A 10,977-nucleotide genomic window follows, 5' to 3' on the forward strand; every position below is an offset into this window, starting at 1 on the left:
AAAATCCACACACCCACATGGAGTGCTTAATGCAAAAGGAAAAAGTATTGTGCAAACAGCAAGCAGTGGAAGCAGATATGGCAGTCAAGCAAAGCAACTGTAAGGAAGCAGTGCTTCTTGGGCCGGACCTAAACATAAGTGACCAGCTAGAACAGAAGTAAGAAGCAGGCAAATGAAAGTGACATGGAAAGTCAATCAATTGTAAGCAATGCGGGAGCTCTAAGCTATGATACATTTTGATGAATACCTCCAACGCAGATTCCCGACCATATGAATATCCTCCAGGTGCAGACTAGATTTTGAGATTTTTCTCAGCAATTCCCTTGTGTTTCAGTAGATGTTGTTGCACGGCTCCATCAGTCCCAGATACGACAACAAGTCCTTACGTAGATCAGCATGAACTTGAGCCAGGTTATCCTAATACCCTGGACTCTGCAAAGAGTGTGTTACCTAGAACTACTGGCAACGAGCATCTGTCCTCGACTCCGTTTGCCCCTTCTACGAGAATGCCCTGCTGCAAAAGCAGGGCAGGTTTCTGCACCCAAGCCTACACAACCTGCCCCTCCAATTGTTGACATTAAGCGGCTGCGGTTGATGGATCTTGATCTTCCTCCTAAAGTAGTTGGTGCTATCTTGGCAGCCAGGTGTCCCTCTATCAAAACTGTTTACTTAGGACTCTCAGAGGAGTTTGTTGTATGGTGTACCTCCTGCGCCAACTAGCCATTAGAGGCACAGTTAGCTGACAAACATATTTTGTAATTTGCTGGCCCAGCAAGGCCTTGCTGTGGTCACAGTTAAGGTTCGGCCCTTTCAGCTTTTTTTATGCCTACTTGATCAGAAAATATTGTTCAAATCACCTGTTGTGATGCAATTCAAGAATGGAGGAGTCAGATGTTCCTGTCAACAATTTTTTGATGCCTAAATGGTTCTCACTTATATCATGTCTGCTCTGTTTGAACCAATACACAGCTCTTCTCTCCACCTTCTCAAGCTGAAGACCATCTTCCTCATAGTAAGTAAGTAATCTTTATTGCATGATTAATTAAAACCTTTGCAATCAGTTAAAACATATGTATAAAAAGCCAACCAGCGTCATTTATAATACAGGAATTAGTTAAATACATTTTAAAAAATGCAGTGACTCCATAAAATTACAAGAAAATAAAAACTGGTATACAATGCGGCCAGTAAGGTGCTCAGAGTGACATGAAAGGTACAACGTTTTTCAAGTGTTCATTACTGAGAATTCCTGTGCAATACCAATTCCTTTAAAATTAGTATTGAGTATTTTGGTCTGAATTACATTAAAGTCTGTGTACGAGCAACCAAAAATTCATTGGTAACAGCTACAATCTGCAGTTCGTCGTGTCCTTTACTTGCCCAGTTCTTTGCACCTCTTGTCGGGTGATTCCCATGTCGGTGATTGGCTGGTTCCTTGGCCCTGATTGCTAAGCCTGTGGGGCGCGATGGACTTAGAAAATTTGTGCCACTGTTTCTGATTCACATCCCAAGGGTGACTGCTTCATAACGCGGAGAGACCGAGGTGATAGACATGATTGCCAAGGACAATCTCTTTTAAGCAGGGATGTCATGGATAAATAAGAAGACGGTGGGCCTAAGTTGATGACCCATTTATTAGGGTACTTCCAGAGATAGCTTTGCTTTTGCTGCACTCATAAACCAAACAAGGCTACTGGCCAACCGCACATTGCTTCCCTCGAAGCAAGCCTTTACCGCCTGCCTGCAAGTTCGTACCTGGCTTTCGATCAGGCACGGCTTTAATAGCTGTCTTCATTCCGCTCCCAAGCCCTTGCAGATACATAATAGATGTAGAACATCTTCGTTGATGTCGCCGCATAGTCTGCAATGGTTTGTTGTGTCTGTGCGTTTTCATGTTGGAAGATGACGCTTTGCGGGTAAAATTCCCAACCTCAAAAGCAAGAATCTCTCTTTTGTGATTCTCGAGAAGCTTGTTCCTAGATATGGTTGCGGCTTGGCCCTTGCGTAACTCTGGAATACGAACCAGCTGCGGGCCCTCTTACTCAGAGCTGCTTTATCTTCTTCGTGGGATACAATCTTTATGATTTGTTTACCAGGTCCTTGAAACTTTTTTGGGGCATACTGGTTTCCCATAGGTCCTGGATGGCGGGCACCCTGATTGCTGTTTGAAGGTAACCCATAACCCGCAGTCTTTTTTTATTGTCATTTCCTTCCACACGTGAGAGTTCAGGGTACCTGGCTCGGCACCCTTTATTTTGTACCAGCACTTGGCATAGGCACCCTTTCGTGATATTTTCTGCTTTTGTAGCCCAAATTCTAGCCTTATTTGAGCTGGCGAAGTGAACTGCGGGAGATTAAATATTATTCTCACAGCCTTGGAGACCGCATTGTCCAGGGTAACCTCGTCTCTTCCTCATAGGCATTATGTCAGTTCATTATGTGAGTGAGCTACACACGCTATCTGTTCAGCAGCCATATACCACCTTCCTCCCAGTTAGCTGTTAAGACACAAGCAGCCTACAACCCTGTCAGCTTCCATCTAAAGAGGAAGATCACCAAGAGAGCCCTGAGTTTCTACATAGATCATACCAAGTAACATTGGGTGGATGACCAGCTCTTTGATGGTTTTATCTGGGGGTGAAAAGCGCAAAACTGTGCAGAAGAGAATCCTTCCCTAAAGGATTATCTTATACAGTAAGATCTGTTAATGGCTGGCCAAGAAACAGCATCTGAAAGATGTTCACGCTCATTCCACCAGAGCAAAGGCTTCTACCACTGAGCTGGTGCACAGTGGGCCAGTCTTAAACATCTACTATGCAGCTACATGGACGTAAGTTCACACGTTCATGAAACACTAATGCATGGATAGCCAGACCCTGCAGATGGAGCATTTCGCCCAGTCTGTCCTGCAAGATTTCCTGATCTGAGCCATTCCACAGACCCACCCCCTGGTGAATTACTGCTTGGGTATCTATTCACAAATTGTATTTACCTCCTGTAAAGCTCTTTCTGGTAGATACTCTATCTAACTGCAGGTATCACATCGACCCACCATCTTCCCTGATCTGGAGAATGGACTCATCAAGTCCAAGCTAATAAGATGCCAATCCATAGATCTGCACAGTGGGTGAATCTGATTTCCATTTTCTCTGTGTTAAATTACACTGACTGAGATCAGAAAGAAAGTAACGGCAGCGTGCATAGATACGGCTGTGTAGGGGCCCTGACATCATATTCAGGGCGGAGCGGACCCGACACAGAGCATCACGATACCACCTACCAATGTGTTAGAGAATTGTAGAGAAAAATATCCGGACCCAGTCTGGCACCAGGGGGTATTCGCAAGGTGATGAATCAGTGCCTAATCTGAGCCGGTGGTTGCTGGTGGGGGTCACCGGCACTAATTCTTGGCGACCACCATTTGTTATTCCTCATCAGACATTTCCTGAGAGCATGAGAAGGAAAAACACACAAAGGGGAAAGACAGACGAAGAGAAAGACAGAAATCCTGTCACAAATTGAGAAGGGAGGAACCTACAAGAGTAAGATAAAGGGGGAAGCTGCCCCATCTGCCGCCTTCTGTCCCAGCGAGGAGGGGCCGCAAGTAGAAGCACCTACAGCAAGGAAACACCACATCAGCACCTACAACGCACTGCAAGGCCCGCAGCATCTTGAAAGGTGCAGCATCCTCCCGAAATGATTCCAGCACCCCTAGAAGCTGGTGCTTGCCCTTGCCCTTGCCCTGAGGCCCCAGAGACAGTGTAAATGCCCCAAATGGGGCTAACACAGTGACAAACAAAAAGTGACAAATAAAAAGTGAGAAGCAAGCTGCCATGCAGCCTGTCATCAGAGGGCAGCACCCTACCTACCTGAATCAATTACAGGATCGGCCGGAGGTGGGCATGGAGAAGCCAAGGCAGGCGCGTGCAGTGCATGCCCCGTAGTGGCAGGCCACCACTTCCGCGGGAGCAGAAAAGACTGGCTTGACCTCCTGGGGCATCCACGTGACCTTGCCCTTCACCCGCAAGAGAGAGAAGCATGGATCGGCCAGTCCTGCAACCAGGCGGCCTCCCCATCCTCCCTATGTGTGTCATCCTGGGCTGAGACAGCTTCCCAGGCACACACAAAGACAGTTTTTGAGCTGCTCTACGCTGGCTGGTCTGGCATCCGTCTTACTGCAGCCGCACCAGAGTTCTTCACAGGTCTTTACAAGACCACTTACTTGTTAACGAGGCTTTGTTGTTCTTTCACCCCTTCTTAGAGCCCCTGCATCTTCACTCTGCCGATTGCTGGAAGAATTATCCCCCCCGCAATTTGTATCAGCCGCCCCCTCACCCTCCTCGAAATTTGACTCTAGTTTCACCTCTGGCTGCAACCATCGTTGAGCTTTACCCCCTGGAGCTGTTTACATAGAGGCTGCAAAGTAAGCAGTATGGCCAGGAGGTTCGGGGAGGCTGCCGCAGCCAATGACTGGTGGCTGCAGTGCCACCTAGCGACTGTTCGTGGTGTAGCACTTTGAAAGGAGAACGGCAGTCTCAAACTAATGGCCCTAAGGAAACGGACACTGTACTTGCTATATCGCATAAATGTAAATGTAAATGTAGTATACTTGTAAAGCGCACAGCTGCCCCAGCAGCGGGGCGTCCCGGCGCTGTATAACTCTGTGGAACCCTTCCTGGCTCTCCCTGTGAGATGCCCCTCCTGGGCACCCGCAAGGTGAAGCCAGGCATCCCAGTGTTGTTGGGGCCGTTGTGGAGATTAAGCAAGCTATTGCCCAGAGTTGCAGCGTGGGACCCATGGTTAGAGTAGGCGTCGAGGCGAGAATTATCGAGTCCACGGACATTGAGCCCAAGACCCTGCCGCGTCGGGAATTGAACCCTGGTCCCGGGCCTGATCTCTGCTTCAGAGTCTGCCGCTTCTAACCAGTGAGCCACACTTCTCCACTAAGGCACACGCCTATAGTGTCTCCCAAACCTCGCCCCATGATGCACGGCCTGTAGCATCAGTAAGGCTGCCCTGTGCGTGAAGTAACCTGTGGTGCCACCTGGCGCATCCTTGCGGCACCGTGCTCTAGCCCCTGAGGGAACAAGAATGTTTTAACTACCACCTGCTAGAGGCAGAAGCTGTGACTGGGCCCGTGAGGCATGGTGTGCCTCAGCCCATGCAATCATTCAGACAACGCGCTGAGAATCTGGAACGCACTTCCGCCTCAGCTCCGGACCACCATCTCTTCCCAGGCCTTTAAAACTGACCTCAAAGCTCTCGTCCTTCAAAGACACTTCCAAATTTAACTCACACCCTCTCTATTATCTGAAGGAAGTCCTTCCTTTATAGGAAATTCTGTTCTACATGACTATGGAAGTGCCTTCATAATGTGTTCTTGTGGTTTGAGAGTCTGCCATTTATTGCAGTATTATACTTCTACTTGTATTGTGTAGTCCTTTGTAACATGCACACGTCACTTTCCCTCTTGAAATGTATCGTTTGCTACCTTTTGTATTTTGTTTGCCTCGGATACATGCACAATTGCCACAATTGCCTCATGTAATGAAACGTTTGTTCTTGTGTTTTGAGCATCTGCCATTTAGTGCAGTATTACACCTCTAATTGTACTTTGTACGCTATTGTAACATACACACGTCACTTTTTTTTCCTCTTGTAAGGTATCGTTTGCTACCTCTTGTATTTTGTTTGCTCGTGATACATGCACAATTGTCAATATTGCCTTATGTAACGTAACGCTTGCTCTTGTAACAGGCTGTCACAATTTTTCCTCATGTTTCACTACTGTTCCTATTGTGAAGCGCTCTGATGCCTTCGGGTAAAGTCTGCGCTATATAAAAACGCACAAAATAAATAAATAAAAGCATTACAGTGGCCTAGCCATGAGGCGCTGACACAGCGAGCATACAAGGGCCGATCACGAGGGAGGACAGTGGCTGCAGCCCAGTGCACAGTCTCACACCGACATCTACAGCCAGCAGTATTTAACACCTGCACACAATTGGTTTTTACAGCACCCACATGAGCTGAAAAGGCCAGCAGCTTCAGGAAGGCCTGAGTGGAGTTGTGGCTGAAGAGCCACCTAATGGCCGTTTCGTCCGCCCAGCACCGCATTAAGTAAAACAAAGCAAGTCAAAGAAACTGTACCCACAAAAGGCAAGCCCAGAGGAAAAGTGTGCACGGCATGAGTGCCTCTGCTGCCCCGGTCTAAAAAAAGGAAATCATGGCCTGCAGTGTCCCAGTTTGAACTGCTCTGCTCTTGGTTAAAGGGAGAGACTGTAAACATCCCCAGAGAACACTAGGAAGCCCAAACTGCCCCAGCCACGAGAGCTGCCAGGAGTCCAGTGGGAGCCAAGGCGGTGAAGCGATAGTAATCCGAGAAAGGTCCAGCCAAGGTAATGAAACCAAAAGCAGCCAAGTAGTAAGTCTCACAAATGGTAGGAGGAGAACATGCGCCGCACAACGCAAGTGGTGAACAACCACCACCGCAAGAGAAAGGAGCAGGCATGCAAGAAGCCAGCAGAAGGCACTGTCTCATGGGGCACAGAGACAATGCAAGACTGCACCAGAGAGCCCTCGAGAGAGAGAGAAGAGGCTGCACCAGCCGGCTACTCCCAACACCGAATGGCCAACGCTGGCCCATCATTGAGAGTGTCACACGGTGTGACTGACCCTGCCATCATGCCCGATCCTAGGCAAGACCAAGTGCAGCGTGGGCGCAGCATTGAGGCGTAAGCACCATGCCCTTGAGCGAAGAAGAGGAGCAGAAAGAAGGTGACCCTCCATCTAGGGGGTGGAGCACCAAGAAGACCCGGAGGAAGGGACCAGATCTGTGAGAGGTCTGCGAAGAGAGAAGAGTCAAGTCCTACTGGCAGGGGAAACCTGCAACAGGTCCGCAGCAAAGAAGAGACACAGTCCTATGAACTGGACGCGACCAGCAAGATGTCCATGTGGCGCGAACATGAGACACGTGGCATAATGCTACATCTCATGAGGAACCTGGTCGGAAGTAGAGAAGAGCGTGACATGACACCACATCATTAAGAAAACAACCGCAGGTGCTCAAGAAAAATCGCTAAGATACAAGACCAAGGACTCATGCCACTACCGGAGAGGGCATCCATCAACACAAGCCAGCCACCGGGGTGCAGCGACGTCTCTGGAGGTAGCTCAGCCGTAGTACCAAATGTAAGCTGCCTGCATGCGTGAACCTCATATCTGCCCCACGCTTCACAGTGCGACCGTCCAGCCACCTGTCACCGGCTGCTTGACACAGATCGCATCCCTGCTAGCAACTGCACATGCCAAAGAAGTATGATTTCAAGTGGCTATAGTCCCTCCAGTCAACCTCACTCCAATCAAGACTGCGCCACCTGTAGCCCAAGTTGTTAGATGGTAAAATCGTCATCATTACCAGGTGCATCACCAGAACCACCCGAGGAGCATCGCACTAGCAGAGTGCCGCCGAACGTCTGTGAAACATCCCAAGACCAACGAGGCATTCCTGATGCTGAGGAAGACATCACCCCGAGACCATCTGTTAGACCCCACCTGCATCTCAGTTCTGCTGAAGAGAGCACACCCGACCATTGTAGCATCTACCCTGGGATAGCACAAGGAATTTGGGCGTGGTCCTGTTGGGAATTCCGCAGCGACCCCCTTCACGTGCCCTGTGTGAGACCCACACAGCCCAGGCAGTCCTGGGGCAACCCAGGGGCAAGTGCATCAAGGGAATTCATATGTGAGGAATCCCCGGCAGGAGGGATGAGTCTGTAGCTGCTCCAACGACATGTACCAGGAGGCACCCGGCCTCATAGGAAGACGTCCGAACGCCTTAATCGCCGTCCCAGTCTTTGCTGGTTTGCCTTTCATGGAGCCAGGGCAACTCTAAAGAAACCTCTGTAGCAGGATCCATCAATGCCACTGATGCACCCCCAAAGTGAACTATGTAAATAGACTCGTTGGGGCCGATTCACAGAACTAACTTAAGACAAAATCCTAAACTTACTACTTTTGGTATTCACAGAAGTTAGGATTTTGTCTTAAGTTTGTCTTAAGACAGACTAAAGACAAACTTAAGACAAAATCCTAACTTCTGTGAATACCAAAAGCAGTAAGTTTAGGATTTTGTCTTAAGTTAGTTCTGTGAATCAGGCCCTTACACCGTGAGAACAGGCGGAACCAAACAACAGTGCCCAGGTGGACTGTAACCCCACAGATAGTTGATTGAGAGACCTGGACTCCATCCTCACTGCACTTCGTGCCCTGAGTCCCCTGGTTAAACTGCGGATGCGTGCTGTGATGCCGGGTGCTCCCAGCTGCACCTGTCCTCTCATCCTGTCCAGCGGACTGCCTGAAGAGACTCAATGGTGTTTTGTTATGTTGTTTATTCTTTTCCACAAGTTGCTCTGCTTTGGGTTTTTTCAATAAAGTTTGGGAGGGATTTAGAGTCCCACTGGACTCAGTCTAGTGTTTCTCCAAGGATTGTGCCACCGGCCACTCCCTGAGGGCTGGCTTCCACACTCACCCCACACCCATTCATCACAGGCGTCACTGGTCAGGTAACCCTGCCAATAAAAGGTGCCAGGCGCACATGCCCTGGGCCAGTTACCAGTACCACATCTATGTGTTTGTGTCACTCATTTGCGTGGCATGGGGGCCGCAGGGTCCACAACACCACACGCGTGAAACTATATTTGAATCTGAGTCACTGATTTAGTAGCTGGGGCCACATTTGATAATAATGGTACAAAGAGTGCTTTCTGTTTACCGAATCAACACTGACATAAACAGAGTACAGCTACATGATATAATGTTTATATATATATATCTACTCTTTTCTAACGCTTCTTGTCCTCCGTTCCAGGATTGCCGAGTGTTTTGAAAATTATTTAGATGGTAAAGGAACAGAGGAGGCTCAGATCAGACATCTCACCAGCGCCATGGATTCTGCTCTGACTCTGGAAAAGGTTATTTCAGTCTGGAACACGGCCGTTCGGACCCGGAAGTCATTTGTCGGCAACCTCTGATGGCCTCTCTGTATTGCGCCCTCCTGCCGCGTGAACATTGCAGGGCTTTGATGTGTGACAACCATGGCCTTCCGGGAGAAAACGGAAGCCGGTGTGTTTTAGTAACGTGTTTTATCTCATTTTGAACGCATTTATAAGTGACCATCATGGAAAATTCAGCATGCGGAGATGACTGCTGCGGATGGTGACAATCATGGACTAAACATTTATGTTTAATGTGGGGATTTGAAATTTAATAAAATTAGGTAACGCGTATGGGAATGACGAAATATAACTAAAGGAATGGATTTGAGAGTCAAACATTGGGTATAGTTTTGGATGAAATCAAGTACGTTCTCTTATGTAACTTTTCTGCCATCATTTTTACTAATCCTTTCTGACTAGACCTGCTTATTAATGGAAGGTAATAGTCACCTTTGTAATTCTGTCAACACGCCAATAATTTTTACAAGGGAAGTTTAACATTATGTTTAATCTTAGACTTTCCTAGGCTATCACGGAATTAACACCTTCAATATTATTTCATTATATTATGTAACCATTTGCTTCATCTGTCTAATAAAAAGGCTAAGCAATAAATGTTAGTGTTATTGCCTATAGTGATTGTTTTTATCTTGACTAACAGTATATAGGTGCACGATGAAATGTAGGGTGCTTAGCTGCACACTACAGTTTGTTTGAGGTGGTGAATTACCTTTAATGATACTTTTGACCCAGCAAAAGCGTGTGTATCTGACCAGAGAGGTTACATCGGTATTCTAGTAAACTATTTTAATTATGAAATAGGCTGCCTTGTCACTCCATGGGCACAGTCTTGGTCGAGAGGCCAGATAAAATTGCAACCATGAGCACAGACTTGGTCGGCAGGCCAGATAAAATTGCAACCATGGGCAGGCACAGTCTTGGTCGACATCGCCATTCGCCAGTCCCCCTGGTCTTACCAGGTCCCACACACCTATACGGTACGACCGCGAGGAACTCCTTGCTTTGAACCTTAATCCAGGATGTCCTGATGCTACAGGGGTCCTTGGCCATTCGCAACTCCAGTGCAGCTCCTGCCATTTTTTTTCCGATAACCCAACTCGCGTTCGGGGATACCGAGGCATAACCACCCCCCCGCCCCTTACGATACTTCAACTTAATGTAAGATCACTCACCAGACACCATCTTGAGGTAAACTCGCTCATATTGGATGAAAACCCAGACATCCTCTTTCTCTGCGAAACGTGGTTACGAGATGGCTCTTCTACCATCCCCAACCTTACACTCCCAGATGAGTATCATTTGGCCACTTTAAACCGCGATTCGCGTGGTGGCGGCATCGCAGTGATTTATAAAAAGCACTACAGCTGCTCGTTCACTAAAGAAACTCTCCCTGACTGTGAATCCGCCCAATTTAAAATTGGCATTAGTCCTCAATTCACAATATCAGGCCTGTATATCTACCGCCCACCCGGCCCTACCTCCAGGTTTATTGAGGACCTCCTCGAAACCTCTACCGCGCTCATAACCAAATCCGCCAACTTTACTATTTTGGGCGACCTCAATCTGCATTTTGATCTTACTAACGATCATACCATTACCAATCTTCTCGCCGATCTCTCGGCTTTGCAGCTTAATTCTCTCATTCAGGCTCCCACCCACTTAGCCGGCCATACTCTGGACCCAGTCTTTACCAACATTCAAGAGGCAGTCACAGAAGTCCCCACACCCATGGGATGGACGGACCACTACCTCATCAAATTAACCGTCCCAGTTCCAGGACGTCAGTATAAAACTGAATCCAACCGTCGCCTCAAAAGACCATGGCACAAACTCTCCACTCCTATTTTTCATGAAACCCTGGGAGTATTTCATTGGAAAACCAATCAAGATATTGACACAACCTACACCTCCTTTAATAACTGGATCACTGGTGGACTTGACACTCTCATTCCAGCCAAAT

The 10,977-nt window shown here is 47.9% G+C and overlaps 1 protein-coding gene across 1 annotated transcript in view; it reads left to right on the plus strand.

Annotated features, from left to right (window-relative positions):
- The window catches only part of LOC144783414 (E3 ubiquitin-protein ligase rnf213-alpha-like), a 2,376,820-nt gene extending 2,367,228 nt beyond the window's left edge, over nt 1-9,592 (plus strand). Inside the window, exon 41 of the mRNA XM_078662402.1 lies at nt 8,870-9,592. Within this exon, the coding sequence (XP_078518528.1) occupies nt 8,870-9,032 (163 nt within the window). The 3' untranslated portion in view covers nt 9,033-9,592. The remainder of the gene's footprint in view (nt 1-8,869) is intronic.
- Nucleotides 9,593-10,977: the final 1,385 nt, after the last annotated feature.

The sequence above is a fragment of the Lissotriton helveticus genome, chromosome 9 (genome assembly GCF_964261635.1).
Source record: "Lissotriton helveticus chromosome 9, aLisHel1.1, whole genome shotgun sequence".
Lineage (NCBI taxonomy): Eukaryota > Metazoa > Chordata > Amphibia > Caudata > Salamandridae > Lissotriton > Lissotriton helveticus.